Raw genomic sequence first — 16,553 nt, forward strand, 5'->3', positions numbered from 1 at the left:
TGAGATACTACCGCTGGGGCTGATACACGCTGCATATAGTTTGAGCAGCCTATATCACCTGTCAGGCTCCCTGTAAAGGGGTAGTCCAAGCTTGGGATAAAAGTCTGCAGTCAATCTATTTGACTACAGACTGCCATATGACAAGGTGCATTGTGCCTGCTGCCATGACTCCCATCAGGCGCGATCAGGTGGTCATGCAAGCTCATGTGTGCTATTTGCACATGCTGACTAGACACGTTGGGCGTCTTTCAATAAAAAAGAATTGCGAGAAGCCGAAAGAGTGTAGTCGAAACATAACCACCTGCTCACATCACCGATAATGGGGCCATTATTACTGTACATGGGGGACTCAGGGGACTTTATTAAATGTTAATGTAAGTAGAACTCAGCACTCAAGAGAGGTATGTAACAAGAATTACATTGTATTCACAATCCATTTAGTCCAATGTGAACACAATTTCAGGGGGCCCTCATATAGTGTGGGGGCCATTATACAGTGTCAGGACTACTGTTAGGGCCATTATACAGTTTGGGCCCTAATGAGAGGTCCATCATACAGCTTGGGGGCTAATATGGGAACTACTGTGAGAGGCCCTCATACAGTGTGGGAGTCAATATAAAGTACGGGGACTACTGTGGGCATTTTACAATGTGAGAGTTAATATGGGTGCCATTCTATAGTTTATGGGCCATCATATAGTGTGTAGACTACTGTAGAGGCTAATATAAAGTGTGAGGGCCAATATATAGTATTGGGGTTACTGTGGGAGCCATTAGACAGTGTGGAGACCATTATATAGTGCGGTGTTACTGTGGGGGCCTTTATCCACTGTGATGACTACTGTGGAGTTCATTATATTGTGCTTGAGAGAGCAGTGGGCCCATCATACTTTTTATAGGGCAGCTGTGGGCCCCTCATACCATGTATAGGAGAGCTGTGGACCCACCCTGCTATGTCGAGGGAAGCTGTAGGCTCTTCATACTGTGCATAGAGGAGCTGTGGACCCACCATACTGTGTATAGGGAACATGTGGGCCCATAATACTGTATATACGTATGGAAGCTGTGGGCCACCCATACTTTATTTAGGGGAGCTGTAGGGGAAATATACTGTGTATATGTGTATAGTGGATCTGTGAGTCCCTTATACCGTGTATAGGGGAGCTGTACATTTTGGGACTAGGGACAATATTAAATGTTAAGTGGGCACTTAAGAAACATTATTGTTATAGGGGCACTCAGAGTTTTGTGACTGTCAAAGGTGGCAGTATCAGTAGGATGAGGAGTTTGTGCAGGCAGGGAATAGATGGGAACGATGCTTGAAAAGTGAAAAATCATATGTGTCTTTGTTTTAATTTCTGCAGCTGAGACCTGGCTCGAGAAGCTGTCATGATGGTCAGAGCCAGATGGAAAAGACAGGAAAAGTGAATGTTTACATCAGAAAGAACGTCACCTGTAAGTCACTATTTACACCTGTAGTGTAAACTCCTGTATGTTCTGAGATATCTAGCACCATATGGCGGTAATAACAGTGTTTTGTATAGAGATTTATTTTCAGTAATACCATGGTCATCAGCAAGTTCCCCTATGCTGACAATTAGGGTGTGCCACTATAGTTGTAATCAGGGTTACCTGGTTAGGGGCCCACTCAGATGTTTCGCCCCCCCCAGAGCTAAACCCCTAGCTACGCCTCTGACTATAACATTAATAAAGTATTAAATGTAATATCCAACCTGCCCCGATGACTTCCTCAATCTTCACAAAAGAGACATCGATTTCCTTAGCAAACTCTCTCACAGCTTCATTGGGATCTTCATATGTGAAGGGGTCAATGTAAATTTTCATCCCTGGGGAACCTGAAGGCGAAAGAGCAAGAGAAGATCAAAAGGGTGAACAGACACAATATCAAACTACACGTTACTTACATGCCACTAAATTGATTCTCTCAAATGTAATTAAGCTCAGAAGGTACATCCATGGCCAATATGGTCAACACTAGAGTTGAGCGAAACGGGTCGAAAAAATTCAAAAGTCGCCGACTTTTGGCAAAGTCGGGTTTCATGAAACGAAACCCGACCCTAGGATGAGGTCGGCCACGAGGTCGGCGACTTACGCGCCAAAGTCGCGTTTCAAAAGTTTGTTTTGCGCTCTTTTTCAGCCAATCAGGATCCACGGACACTGTGGGCAACGTGATGACATAGGCACGGGTCACCACCATCTTTCAGAAGGGCATGCAAGTGATTGGATTGCTTTGGTGGGTGTCACAGGGGGTATAAAAGGGCGTGCACGCCGACCGCCATCTTACTTCTGCCGATCTTAGTATAGGGAGAGGTTGCTGCTGATTCTGTAGGGAGAGCGTTAGGCAGGGAAGAAGATAAAAAAACTGCTTCTGCTGCTAGCGATTTGGCCTGCACAACACACCAGTCACTGTGTGTGCAGTGCAAGGGGAGGCTATATAGTGGTGTATCAGGGTGTTGGTTGTTGGGCTGCCTTCTAAGGCTTCCTGACATTCCTGCATTGCTGTTTACCCACTGCTCCGCAAACTGCTTTTTTAAAAGCAATCCAATCTCCCTTATCCTCTAGTCACTTTTGTCACAGCTGTGCCATCGAGCCTGGCTGTCACATAGCGCTCAGATATTCATTGGGCCTCACACAATCCAAAAGTGTCCAGTGTCCAAAAGTGTGTGCAGAAATTCAAAATCTCCCTTATCCTCTAGTCACTTTTGTCACAGCTGTGCCATCAAGCCTGTCACATAGCGCTCAGATATCAGTGGGCCTCACACAATCCAAAAGTGTCCAGTGTCCAAAAGTGTGTGCAGAGATTCAAAATCTCCCTTATCCTCTAGTCACTTTTGTCACAGCTGTGCCATCGAGCCTGTCACATAGCGCTCAGATATTCATTGGGCCTCACACAATCCAAAAGTGTCCAGTGTCCAAAAGTGTGTGCAGAGATTCAAAATCTCCCTTATCCTCTAGTCACTTTTGTCACAGCTGTGCCATCGAGCCTGTCACATAGCGCTCAGATATTCATTGGGCCTCACACAATCCAAAAGTGTCCAAAAGTGTGTGCAGAGATTCAAAATCTCCCTTATCCTCTAGTCACTTTTGTCACAGCTGTGCCATCGAGCCTGTCACATAGCGCTCAGATATCAGTGGGCCTCACACAATCCAAAAGTGTCCAGTGTCCAAAAGTGTGTGCAGAGATTCAAAATCTCCCTTATCCTCTAGTCACTTTTGTCACAGCTGTGCCATCGAGCCTGTCACATAGCGCTCAGATATCAGTGGGCCTCACACAATCCAAAAGTGTCCAGTGTCCAAAAGTGTGTGCAGAAATTCAAAATCTCCCTTATCCTCTAGTCACTTTTGTCACAGCTGTGCCATCGAGCCTGTCACATAGCGCTCAGATATCAGTGGGCCTCACACAATCCAAAAGTGTCCAGTGTCCAAAAGTGTGTGCAGAGATTCAAAATCTCCCTTATCCTCTAGTCACTTTTGTCACAGCTGTGCCATCGAGCCTGTCACATAGCGCTCAGATATTCATTGGGTCTCACACAATACAAAAGTGTCCAGTGTCCAAAAGTGTGTGCAGAGATTCAAAATCTCCCTTATCCTCTAGTCACTTTTGTCACAGCTGTGCCATCGAGCCTGTCACATAGCGCTCAGATATCAGTGGGCCTCACACAATCCAAAAGTGTCCACTGTCCACAAGTGTGTGCAGAAATTCAAAATCTCCCTTATCCTCTAGTCACTTTTGTCACAGCTGTGCCATCGAGCCTGTCACATAGCGCTCAGATATTCATTGGGCCTCACACAATCCAAAAGTGTCCAGTGTCCAAAAGTGTGTGCAGAGATTCAAAATCTCCCTTATCCTCTAGTCACTTTTATCACAGCTGTGCCATCGAGCCTGTCACATAGCGCTGAGATATCAGTGGGCCTCACACAATCCAAAAGTGTCCACTGTCCACAAGTGTGTGCAGAAATTCAAAATCTCCCTTATCCTCTAGTCACTTTTGTCACAGCTGTGCCATCGAGCCTGTCACATAGCGCTCAGATATCAGTGGGCCTCACACAATCCAAAAGTGTCCAGTGTCCAAAAGTGTGTGCAGAGATTCAAAATCTCCCTTATCCTCTAGTCACTTTTGTCACAGCTGTGCCATCGAGCCTGTCACATAGCGCTCAGATATTCATTGGGCCTCACACAATCCAAAAGTGTCCAGTGTCCAAAAGTGTGTGCAGAGATTCAAAATCTCCCTTATCCTCTAGTCACTTTTGTCACAGCTGTGCCATCGAGCCTGTCACATAGCGCTCAGATATTCATTGGGCCTCACACAATCCAAAAGTGTCCAGTGTCCAAAAGTGTGTGCAGAGATACAAAATCTCCCTTATCCTCTAGTCACTTTTGTCACAGCTGTGCCATCGAGCCTTTCACATAGCGCTCAGATATCGGTGGGCCTCACACAATCCAAAAGTGTCCACTGTCCACAAGTGTGTGCAGAAATTCAAAATCTCCCTTATCCTCTAGTCACTTTTGTCACAGCTGTGCCATTGAGCCTGTCACATAGCGCTCAGATATTCATTGGGCCTCACACAATCCAAAAGTGTCCACTGTCCAAAAGTGTGTGCAGAGATTCAAAATCTCCCTTATCCTCTAGTCACTTTTGTCACAGCTGTGCCATCGAGCCTGTCACATAGCGCTCAGATATCAGTGGGCCTCACACAATCCAAAAGTGTCCAGTGTACAAAAGTGTGTGAAGAAATTCAAAATCTCCCTTATCCTCTAGTCACTTTTGTCACAGCTGTGCCATCGAGCCTGTCACATAGTGCTCAGATATCAGTGGGCCTCACACAATCCAAAAGTGTCCACTGTCCACAAGTGTGTGCAGAAATTCAAAATCTCCCTTATCCTCTAGTCACTTTTGTCACAGCTGTGCCATCGAGCCTGTCACATAGCGCTCAGATATTCATTGGGCCTCACACAATCCAAAAGTGTCCAGTGTCCAAAAGTGTGTGCAGAGATTCAAAATCTCCCTTATCCTCTAGTCACTTTTGTCACAGCTGTGCCATCGAGCCTGTCACATAGCGCTCAGATATCAGTGGGCCTCACACAATCCAAAAGTGTCCACTGTCCACAAGTGTGTGCAGAAATTCAAAATCTCCCTTATCCTCTAGTCACTTTTGTCACAGCTGTGCCATCGAGCATGTCACATAGCGCTCAGATATCAGTGGGCCTCACACAATCCAAAAGTGTCCAGTGTCCAAAAGTGTATGCAGAGATTCAATATCTCCCTTATCCTCTAGTCACTTTTGTCACAGCTGTGCCATCGAGCCTGTCACATAGCGCTCAGATATTCATTGGGCCTCACACAATCCAAAAGTGTCCAGTGTCCAAAAGTGTGTGCAGAGATTCAAAATCTCCCTTATCCTCTAGTCACTTTTGTCACAGCTGTGCCATCGAGCCTGTCACATAGCGCTCAGATATCAGTGGGCCTCACACAATCCAAAAGTGTCCACTGTCCACAAGTGTGTACAGAAATTCAAAATCTCCCTTATCCTCTAGTCACTTTTGTCACAGCTGTGCCATCGAGCCTGTCACATAGCGCTCAGATATTCATTGGGCCTCACACAATCCAAAAGTGTCCAGTGTCCAAAAGTGTGTGCAGAGATTCAAAATCTCCCTTATCCTCTAGTCACTTTTGTCACAGCTGTGCCATCGAGCCTGTCACATAGCGCTCAGATATTCATTGGGCCTCACACAATCCAAAAGTGTCCAGTGTCCAGAAGTGTGTGCAGAGATTCAAAATCTCCCTTATCCTCTAGTCACTTTTGTCACAGCTGTGCCATCGAGCCTGTCACATAGCGCTCAGATATCAGTGGGCCTCACACAATCCAAAAGTGTCCACTGTCCACAAGTGTGTGCAGAAATTCAAAATCTCCCTTATCCTCTAGTCACTTTTGTCACAGCTGTGCCATCGAGCCTGGCTGTCACATAGCGCTCAGATATTCATTGGGCCTCACACAATCCAAAAGTGTCCAGTGTCCAAAAGTGTGTGCAGAAATTCAAAATCTCCCTTATCCTCTAGTCACTTTTGTCACAGCTGTGCCATCGAGCCTGTCACATAGCGCTCAGATATCAGTGGGCCTCACACAATCCAAAAGTGTCCAGTGTCCAAAAGTGTGTGCAGAGATTCAAAATCTCCCTTATCCCCTAGTCACTTTTGTCACAGCTGTGCCATCGAGCCTGTCACATAGCGCTCAGATATTCATTGGGCCTCACACAATCCAAAAGTGTCCAGTGTCCAAAAGTGTGTGCAGAGATTCAAAATCTCCCTTATCCTCTAGTCACTTTTGTCACAGCTGTGCCATCGAGCCTGTCACATAGCGCTCAGATATCAGTGGGCCTCACACAATCCAAAAGTGTCCACTGTCTACAAGTGTGTGCAGAAATTCAAAATCTCCCTTATCCTCTAGTCACTTTTGTCACAGCTGTGCCATCGAGCCTGTCACATAGCGCTCAGATATTCATTGGGCCTCACACAATCCAAAAGTGTCCAGTGTCCAAAAGTGTGTGCAGAGATTCAAAATCTCCCTTATCCTCTAGTCACTTTTGTCACAGCTGTGCCATCGAGCCTGTCACATAGCGCTCAGATATTCATTGGGCCTCACACAATCCAAAAGTGTCCAGTGTCCAAAAGTGTGTGCAGAGATTCAAAATCTCCCTTATCCTCTAGTCACTTTTGTCACAGCTGTGCCATCGAGCCTGTCACATAGCGCTCAGATATCAGTGGGCCTCACACAATCCAAAAGTGTCCAGTGTCCAAAAGTGTGTGCAGAAATTCAAAATCTCCCCTGTCCTATAGACACCTTGTACCTTGTTTTACATTACTATATAGTTTGTTGGATTTTGTCTACATTTCTACCAAAAATGAGGAAGGCTGGTGGAAGAGGCCGTGGAATTGGGCGGGGGTTGGCAGTTGGTAATGATGGTGTTGGTGGTCGATCTGATGGTAGTGGCAAGAGCAAAATAGGACCGAATGCAGGAGGTGCTGAGCCTGCGTCATCGTCTGGCTACATAAGGCCTCGAACGCTTAGTTTTCTAGGAGTTGGCAAACCGCTTTTAAAGCCAGAGCATCAGGAAAAAGTTTTGTCTTACATTGCTGACTCAGCCTCCAGCTCTATCGCCTCCTCTTCTTCAGTTGTAAAAAGTAAAAGCACTGAGTCGTCATTGGAGGCTCATGTTCATGAACCACACCTTTCCTTGTGTCCTTCACCCCAACCAAGATTGAAGGATGACGCAGGCCATACTACTGATTACTCCATGGAGCTGTTTTCACATACCATGCCTGGATTATCAAGTGAAATGGTGAATTACCCAGGCCAAGATGAATCTGACATGGAGTGCACTGATGCACAGCCGCTGATGGATGATTCTGCTGGTACATTCACTCAGAGCACTACATTGTCCTCGCAGTGTACAGAGCCAGATTCTGACCCTGATGAGACTCAGGTGCCCCTTCCCGCACACCATACCACCATACACGGTGACACAGAGGAAGGTGCACATGACATAGAAGAGGAGGTGATGGATGACCCAGTTGTTGACACAGATTGGCATCCATTGGGGGAAGAGGGTGCTGCTTCCAATAGCTCAGATGAGGAGCATCCACAGCAGACATCGACATCGCAACAGCTGTTATCTGGCAGGCCCGGAGCACTCCAAAGACAGGTTCCAAACATCAAAAGAGTTGCTGGACAGCTTGTCCAGAGGGTCAAAAGATCACAGCGTGCTAGGCCGCAAAATGTCTGCCAAAGTAGGAAGAGTGCAGTGTGGCACTTTTTTGAACAAAATCCTCATGATCAGGCCAAGGTTATCTGTAAGAAGTGCGCAAAGACCTTTAGCCGAGGGAAAAATCTGAAAAATTTGAATACCAGTTGCATGCTTAGACATTTAACCACCATGCACTTGCAAGCGTGGACACAACACCAAACCTCAAGTGCCACATGTGCAACTGATCACAACGAAGGTAGTCAGCAACGCTACATTGTTTCCCCCACTGTAAGTCCACCGGTTAGCACAGCAGCAAATGTTGAGGTGTCGTTGCAAGACCACAGCAGTCAGGGAATCCCACTGTTATATCAACGAAAGACTGATTCTAGGCCATCAGAAAGAACACCAACTCCATCACCATCATCAACCCTCTCTCAGTCCGCCCTGTCCACCGCTACTTCCACCATATGCAGCTCTCAAGTCCAGCTCACCCTCCCAGACACTATGAGTAGGTCAAGAAAGTACTCAGTCTCTCATCCGCGTACACTGGGTTTGAACGCCCACATTGCCAAACTAATCTCGTTTAGATGATGCCCTTTCGGTTGGTGGAAAGCACAGCTTTCCGCGAACTCATGGCCTATGCAGTACCACGCTATGACCTACCCAGTCGCCACTTCTTCTCTCGCAAAGCCATCCCAGCCCTCCACCATCATGTGAAAGACCGCATTGTCCATGCACTCAAGCAGTCAGTGAGCGGAAAGGTGCACCTCACAACTGATGCATTGTCCAGTCGGCATGGCCAGGGCCGTTACGTGTCCATCACTGCGCACTGGGTTAATGTGGTGGATGCAGGGTCCACAGGGGACAGCGGTGGTGGGACAGTGCTGCCTAGCCCACGGTATAGGAAACAGTTGGCTGTAGGCGTTCGACCCTCCTCCTCCTCCTCCAGAAGCGAAAGCTCGTCCACAGAGCGCAGTCGTACGAGCACTCCATCTGCAGCTGCCACTGTTGCACACGATGTGTCCCCCTATCGAGCAGCTAGTGGAAAGCGTCAGCAGGCTGTGTTGCAGATGATGTGTTTGGGCGACAGACACACCGCCGAGGTGCTGGCCGAGTACTTGAAGCGACAAACTGAGTCATGGCTGGGCAGTGTACATCTTGAGGCAGGCAAGGTAGTTAGTGATAACGGCCGTAATTTTGTGGCAGCCATAGCCCTTTCAAAACTCAGCCACATACCTTGCTTGGCTCACACCTTGAACCTGGTGGTGCAGTGCTTCCTCAAAAATTATCCGGAGTTAACAGCCCTGCTCCAGAAGGTGCGAAGACTGTGCGCGCACATCCGCCGGTCGCCTGTACACTCCGTTCGTATGCAGAAGCTGCAGCGATTGCTCCACCTTCCCAACCACCGCCTCATTATCGACATTGCAACAAGGTGGAACTCCACCCTGCACATGGTGGAGCGGCTGTGCGAGCAGAGGCAGGCCATAATGCATTTGTGGGAGGATACACGGCCAGGCACTTTGAGAGCAGACATGGAGTTGACAGGTGTGCAGTGGTCGAAGCTGAAAGACCTTTGTAAAGTCCTTCAGTGTTTTGAGGAATGCACACGGCTGGTAAGCGCAGACGACGCCATCCTAAGCATGAGCATCCCACTTATGCGTCTGCTCATGCAAACTTTGACGCACCTTAAGGAGCAGGCGTCTGCAGACAATGTTGATGAGGAGGAAGAGGAGGAGGGAATCCTTGATGACATTCAGCCATTGTCTGCTCAGGGACCTCTCCTGGACGAGGTGGAGGAAGAAGAGGAGGAGGAGGAGGATGATGGGGATGATTACTTAGGGGAGGAGGATGCATCTCGTGGGGCAAGTGAAAATGTTGGCGTGGCAAGGTCTGGTACAGGGTTTGTGCGTGACTGGAGGGATGTGGATTTGCCAGAAAGTGCTCCTCCAACCAGCACTCGCAGTGCATCATTGACACCGGGAACATTGGCCCACATGTCAGATTATGCCTTGCGGATCCTAAAAAGGGACCCCCGCATTGCCAAAATGATGAACGATGACAACTACTGGTTGGCCAGCATCCTGGATCCATGCTATAAAGGCAAATTACAAAACATCATGCCACAGGAGAACCTTGACCTAATATTGGCTAATAAACAAGCAACTCTGGTAAATCGGTTGCTTGAGGCATTCCCAGCACACAGCAGCGGTGATGGTTCTCACACGAGCCGTACGGGCCGGGGGCAGCTTGGCAGAGGTGTTCGTGGTGCACACAGCAGAAGTGGCGTTGGAGACAGGGGTTTCATGACAATGTTGTGGACTGATTTTTCAAATACCGCTCACACAACTGGTAATACTGCATCGATGGAAAGTGACAGGAGACAGCAGTTGTCAACTATGGTTACAAACTACTTTTCCTCCCATATCGATGTTCTCACACACAGGTCATTCCCCTTTGACTATTGGGCCGCTAAACTGGACACCTGGCCTGAATTGGCACAATATGCCTTACAGGAGCTCGCTTGCCCAGCTGCAAGTGTGCTATCGGAAAGAGTCTTCAGTGCAGCTGGATCAATCCTGACAGAAAAAAGGACCCGTCTGTCAACCCAAAATGTGGATGATCTAACCTTCATTAAAATGAACCACGCATGGGTTTCCAAGGATTTTGTCCCACCTTCCCCTGATGACACATAGGGTGACAGAAAAATGGCTTGCTTTGGTCCACCTCTTCCTGGTACTTCACCTATTTCGCCTTTTGCATCAGCTGAATGTCCAACATCAACATATGCCACTTTCTAAAACTCCCTAACAGTGCTGCCCCCCCCCATGGCCGGGGTCACCACCTAGCGCACGACACCGTGCGAGTGCCGTTGCCCTGGACAGGTGGGTAGGCCGACTCTTGGGCGCGGGCACTGGCACAGGGTCCCTCATAGTGCAATCAAGTGTGTCTGACGGTGGTGGTGCACACCCGCCGTCAGACACACCGCTGTACTATGAGGGGCCCAGTGCCAGTACCGACGCCCACGAGTGGGACCCCTTGCTTGGGCAGGGCCCCAGCATTTGCAATCTTTACCTCTCCCTGCTCCTCCGCTGTGTAATCTGGGCCGTCAAATCCATACTGTGCCTGACACCGTCTGAGCCTGCCTCCTGAGACATATATTTTGAATGTGTACGCTATCCATACATGTTATCCAGGGATGCGGTACCCTTTCGAACCTTTGTGCAATCACGTGCAATCCATACTGGGCCTAACACCATCTGAGCCTGCCTCCTGAGACATATATTTTGAATGTGTACGCTATCCATACATGTTATCCAGGGATACGGTACCCTTTCTAACCTTTGTGCAATCACGTGCAATCCATACTGGGCCTAACACCGTCTCAGCCTGCCTCATGCTGTATAGACATATATTTTGAATGTGTACGCTATCCATACATGTTATCCAGGGATACGGTACCCTTTCTAACCTTTGTGCAATCACGTGCAATCCATACTGGGCCTAACACCGTCTGAGCCTGCCTCCTGAGACATATATTTTGAATGTGTACGCTATCCATACATGTTATCCAGGGATACGGTACCCTTTCTAACCTTTGTGCAATCACGTGCAAACCATACTGGGCCTAACACCGTCTGAGCCTGCCTCCTGAGACATATATTTTGAATGTGTACGCTATCCATACATGTTATCCAGGGATACGGTACCCTTTCTAACCTTTGTGCAATCACGTGCAATCCATACTGGGCCTAACAACGTCTGAGCCTGCCTCATGCTGTATAGACATATATTTTGAATGTGTACGCTATCCATACATGTTATCCAGGGATACGGTACCCTTTCTAACCTTTGTGCAATCACGTGCAATCCATACTGGGCCTAACACCGTCTGAGCCTGCCTCCTGAGACATATATTTTGAATGTGTACGCTATCCATACATGTTATCCAGGGATACGGTACCCTTTCTAACCTTTGTGCAATCACGTGCAATCCATACTGGGCCTAACACCGTCTGAGCCTGCCTCATGCTGTATAGACATATATTTTGAATGTGTACGCTATCCATACATGTTATCCAGGGATACGGTACCCTTTCTAACCTTTGTGCAATCACGTGCAATCCATACTGGGCCTAACACCGTCTGAGCCTGCATCCTGAGACATATATTTTGAAAGTGTACGCTATCCATACATGTTATCCAGGGATACGGTACCCTTTCTAACCTTTGTGCAATCACGTGCAATCCATACTGGGCCTAACACCGTCTGAGCCTGCCTCCTGAGACATATATTTTGAATGTGTACGCTATCCATACATGTTATCCAGGGATACGGTACCCTTTCTAACCCTTGTGCAATCACGTGCAATCCATACTGGGCCTAACACCGTCTAAGCCTGCCTCATGCTGTATAGACATATATTTTGAATGTGTACGCTATCCATACATGTTATCCAGGGATACGGTACCCTTTCTAACCTTTGTGCAATCACGTGCAATCCATACTGGGCCTAACACCGTCTGAGCCTGCCTCCTGAGACATATATTTTGAATGTGTACGCTATCCATACATGTTATCCAGGGATACGGTACCCTTTCTAACCTTTGTGCAATCACGTGCAATCCATACTGGGCCTAACACCGTCTGAGCCTGCCTCATGCTGTATAGACATATATTTTGAATGTGTACGCTATCCATACATGTTATCCAGGGATACGGTACCCTTTCTAACCTTTGTGCAATCACGTGCAATCCATACTGGGCCTAACACCGTCTGAGCCTGCCTCCTGAGACATATATTTTGAATGTGTACGCTATCCATACATGTTATCCAGGGATACGGTACCCTTTCTAACCTTTGTGCAATCAAGTGCAATCCATACTGGGCCTAACACCGTCTGAGCCTGCCTCATGCTGTATAGACATATATTTTGAATGTGTACGCTATCCATACATGTTATCCAGGGATACGGTACCCTTTCTAACCTTTGTGCAATCACGTGCAATCCATACTGGGCCTAACACCGTCTGAGCCTGCCTCCTGAGACATATATTTTGAATGTGTACGCTATCCATACATGTTATCCAGGGATACGGTACCCTTTCTAACCTTTGTGCAATCACGTGCAATCCATACTGGGCCTAACACCGTCTGAGCCTGCCTCATGCTGTATAGACATATATTTTGAATGTGTACGCTATCCATACATGTTATCCAGGGATACGCTACCCTTTCTAACCTTTGTGCAATCACGTGCAATCCATACTGGGCCTAACACCGTCTGAGCCTGCCTCCTGAGACATATATTTTGAATGTGTACGCTATCCATACATGTTATCCAGGGATACGGTACCCTTTCTAACCTTTGTGCAATCACGTGCAATCCATACTGGGCCTAACACCGTCTGAGCCTGCCTCCTGAGACATATATTTTGAATGTGTACGCTATCCATACATGTTATCCAGGGATACGGTACCCTTTCTAACCCTTGTGCAATCACGTGCAATCCATACTGGGCCTAACACCGTCTGAGCCTGCCTCCTGAGACATATATTTTGAATGTGTACGCTATCCATACATGTTATCCAGGGATACGGTACCCTTTCTAACCCTTGTGCAATCACGTGCAATCCATACTGGGCCTAACACCGTCTGAGCCTGCCTCCTGAGACATATATTTTGAATGTGTACGCTATCCATACATGTTATCCAGGGATACGGTACCCTTTCTAACCTTTGTGCAATCACGTGCAATCCATACTGGGCCTAACACCATCTGAGCCTGCCTCCTGAGACATATATTTTGAATGTGTACGCTATCCATACATGTTATCCAGGGATACGGTACCCTTTCTAACCTTTGTGCAATCACGTGCAATCCATACTGGGCCTAACACCGTCTGAGCCTGCCTCATGCTGTATAGACATATATTTTGAATGTGTACGCTATCCATACATGTTATCCAGGGATACAGTACCCTTTCTAAACTTTGTGCAATCACCTGCAATCCATACTGGGCCTAACACCGTCTGAGCCTGCCTCCTGAGACATATATTTTGAATGTGTACGCTATCCATACATGTTATCCAGGGATACGGTACCCTTTCTAACCTTTGTGCAATCACGTGCAATCCATACTGGGCCTAACACCGTCTGAGCCTGCCTCCTGAGACATATATTTTGAATGTGTACGCTATCCATACATGTTATCCAGGGATACGGTACCCTTTCTAACGTTTGTGCAATCACGTGCTATCCATACTGGGCCTAACACCGTCTGAGCCTGCCTCCTGAGACATATATTTTGAATGTGTACGCTATCCATACATGTTATCCAGGGATACGGTACCCTTTCTAACCTTTGTGCAATCACGTGCAATCCATACTGGGCCTAACACCGTCTGAGCCTGCCTCCTGAGACATATATTTTGAATGTGTACGCTATCCATACATGTTATCCGGGGATACGGTACCCTTTCTAACCTTTGTGCAATCACGTGCAATCCATACTGGGCCTAACACCGTCTGAGCCTGCCTCATGCTGTATAGACATATATTTTGAATGTGTACGCTATCCATACATGTTATCCAGGGATACGGTACCCTTTCTAACCTTTGTGCAATCACATGCAATCCATACTGGGCCTAACACCGTCTGAGCCTGCCTCCTGAGACATATATTTTGAATGTGTACGCTATCCATACATGTTATCCAGGGATACGGTACCCTTTCTAACCTTTGTGCAATCACGTGCAATCCATACTGGGCCTAACACCGTCTGAGCCTGCCTCCTGAGACATATATTTTGAATGTGTACACTATCCATACATGTTATCCAGGGATACGGTACCCTTTCTAACCTTTGTGCAATCACGTGCAATCCATACTGGGCCTAACACCGTCTGAGCCTGCCTCCTGAGACATATATTTTGAATGTGTACGCTATCCATACATGTTATCTGGGGATACGGTACCCTTTCTCACCTTTGTGCAATCACGTGTAATCCATACTGGGCGTGAGAACGGCTGGCGAGCTGTTAAGCAAGCTACAGCACCTGTCCAGACAAGTACAGGGATTCCCTAGCGAGGAGACTTATTTGATTGTTTTCAATGTTGGGACAGCAATTTTTGGGGAGCACTATACTCTGGAGAATGATAGATGGGGCCCACCATACACTGGAACATTCCAAAGGTGGACATCAGACACTGGAGCAGCATTTACAGGGCCCATTATACACTAGAGCATTAGAAATGGGGCCCATTATGTTTGGAGCATTATTTGGGCCCATAAGACAGTGGAGCTTCATCCATGGGGACCAACATATACTGTAGCATTATGTGGAGCTCATCATATACTGTTTCAAACATTATATGGGACCAATGATTCTGTATGGAGAAATAGATGGGCCTCGTCATGAGATGTAAAAAGTGAGGTATTTTTCATTGTACTATACCGCTATTTCTTTGCCGTATCGGAGCATGATGAGTTGTGGTATGTGTTAAAGGGGCGCTCTTTCGCCCAGGGCACATGAAAACCTGCAGCCAGCCCCCCCCCCCCCACAACTTTATCCAAATAACCCCCATTTTTCAGTGCGTAACTTGTATTATGAAGTTAATTAAGGTTGACAAGCTTAAGAAAGAAGAATTGATGCTTTTGGCATTCAAATGGGCACTGTAGGTGTGTTTCCTGTCCTCCTCTCACTGCCGACTTTTATTCCCCATTGACTTACATTGGGTTTCGTGTTTCGGGACGACCCCAACTTTTCCCTATAATCGGACGATCTTGCTCGACCCGACTTTTGGAAAAGTCGGGTTTCACGAAACGAAACGCGACCCTAAAAAACCAAAAGTCGCTCAACTCTAGTCAACACAGATCATCTTGTGACTGGATTGTGACAGGAAACAAATATGGATGTTACAAGTGACCCTCTTGATGGTGGAACGCATTGACCGTGTCTTTACAATGACAGCATAGGGAACATCCTGGTAATTTTTTATAAGGTTTAATGAAAATAATAAAAAAGAACTAATTTCTAAGAATGTCTGAGGGATGAGTCAATGGAGTCTGAAGGTCCAACACCATCAGATTGCAACTATAGGCCTGCAAGAGACTGGTGTGACCCCTTAAGGCACATTAGATGAAAGCTGGCAGAATTGGCAGATGGTCTGGTTTACATTGGAGCCTCCTGACTTATCATCGGGCTAGAGAAGAAATGGAAAGTATTTCAATGACGAACATTTTTTTTTTCAGGGGAGATAAGTCACTTCTGGCAGTAGATTTCTTCTCTCTCCCCATTGGAAAAACATTAAAAAGATCAAGAAAGCCAAATGCTCATGTTTATGTGGGAGGCAGCTGTTAGCTGAATGAATGTTATCTCATGTGAATGGTCGGCTTTATACTGAAGAGGGATCAATAAAAAAAAATCTTTTGGTTGCCATACACAATAGGTACGCACTAAACTAGGAAAGACTGCCCATAAAGCATATTCTCAGAACATTCCTAAAAAGGTAATTCATCCATATACTTTCATCATTAAGCATGTATCAACAGTTCGAACTACTGTAATGTCGTAATGTGAATGGCTGCTACGATAGATCCACTAGAAGCAAGGTACATCAATAATTCAATAATGTGAGACCAGGTGTTAGCGTGGGTGGTCAGGAGCCGGAATCTCCAGGAGTGGACCCTCTGGACTGTGGCACCGAGGGGCCCCGGGCGAGCTGCCAGGTGGAACCAACCCCTATACAGGGACCGTTAGGAGCAGGCCCAGGGGTTCGAGTAC

At 47.0% G+C, this 16,553-nt stretch overlaps 1 protein-coding gene across 2 annotated transcripts in view; it reads right to left on the minus strand.

Annotated features, from left to right (window-relative positions):
• EPHB1 (EPH receptor B1) overlaps positions 1-16,553 on the minus strand; it is a 434,861-nt gene that overhangs the window by 21,812 nt on the left and 396,496 nt on the right. For both annotated transcript variants that reach the window (XM_073576520.1, XM_073576521.1), the window contains exon 10: positions 1,734-1,856. In XM_073576520.1, the coding sequence (XP_073432621.1) occupies positions 1,734-1,856 (123 nt within the window). The remainder of the gene's footprint in view (positions 1-1,733; positions 1,857-16,553) is intronic.

The sequence above is a fragment of the Dendrobates tinctorius genome, unplaced genomic scaffold (genome assembly GCF_039654945.1).
Source record: "Dendrobates tinctorius isolate UK_male_01 unplaced genomic scaffold, ASM3965494v1 ptg000049l, whole genome shotgun sequence".
Lineage (NCBI taxonomy): Eukaryota > Metazoa > Chordata > Amphibia > Anura > Dendrobatidae > Dendrobates > Dendrobates tinctorius.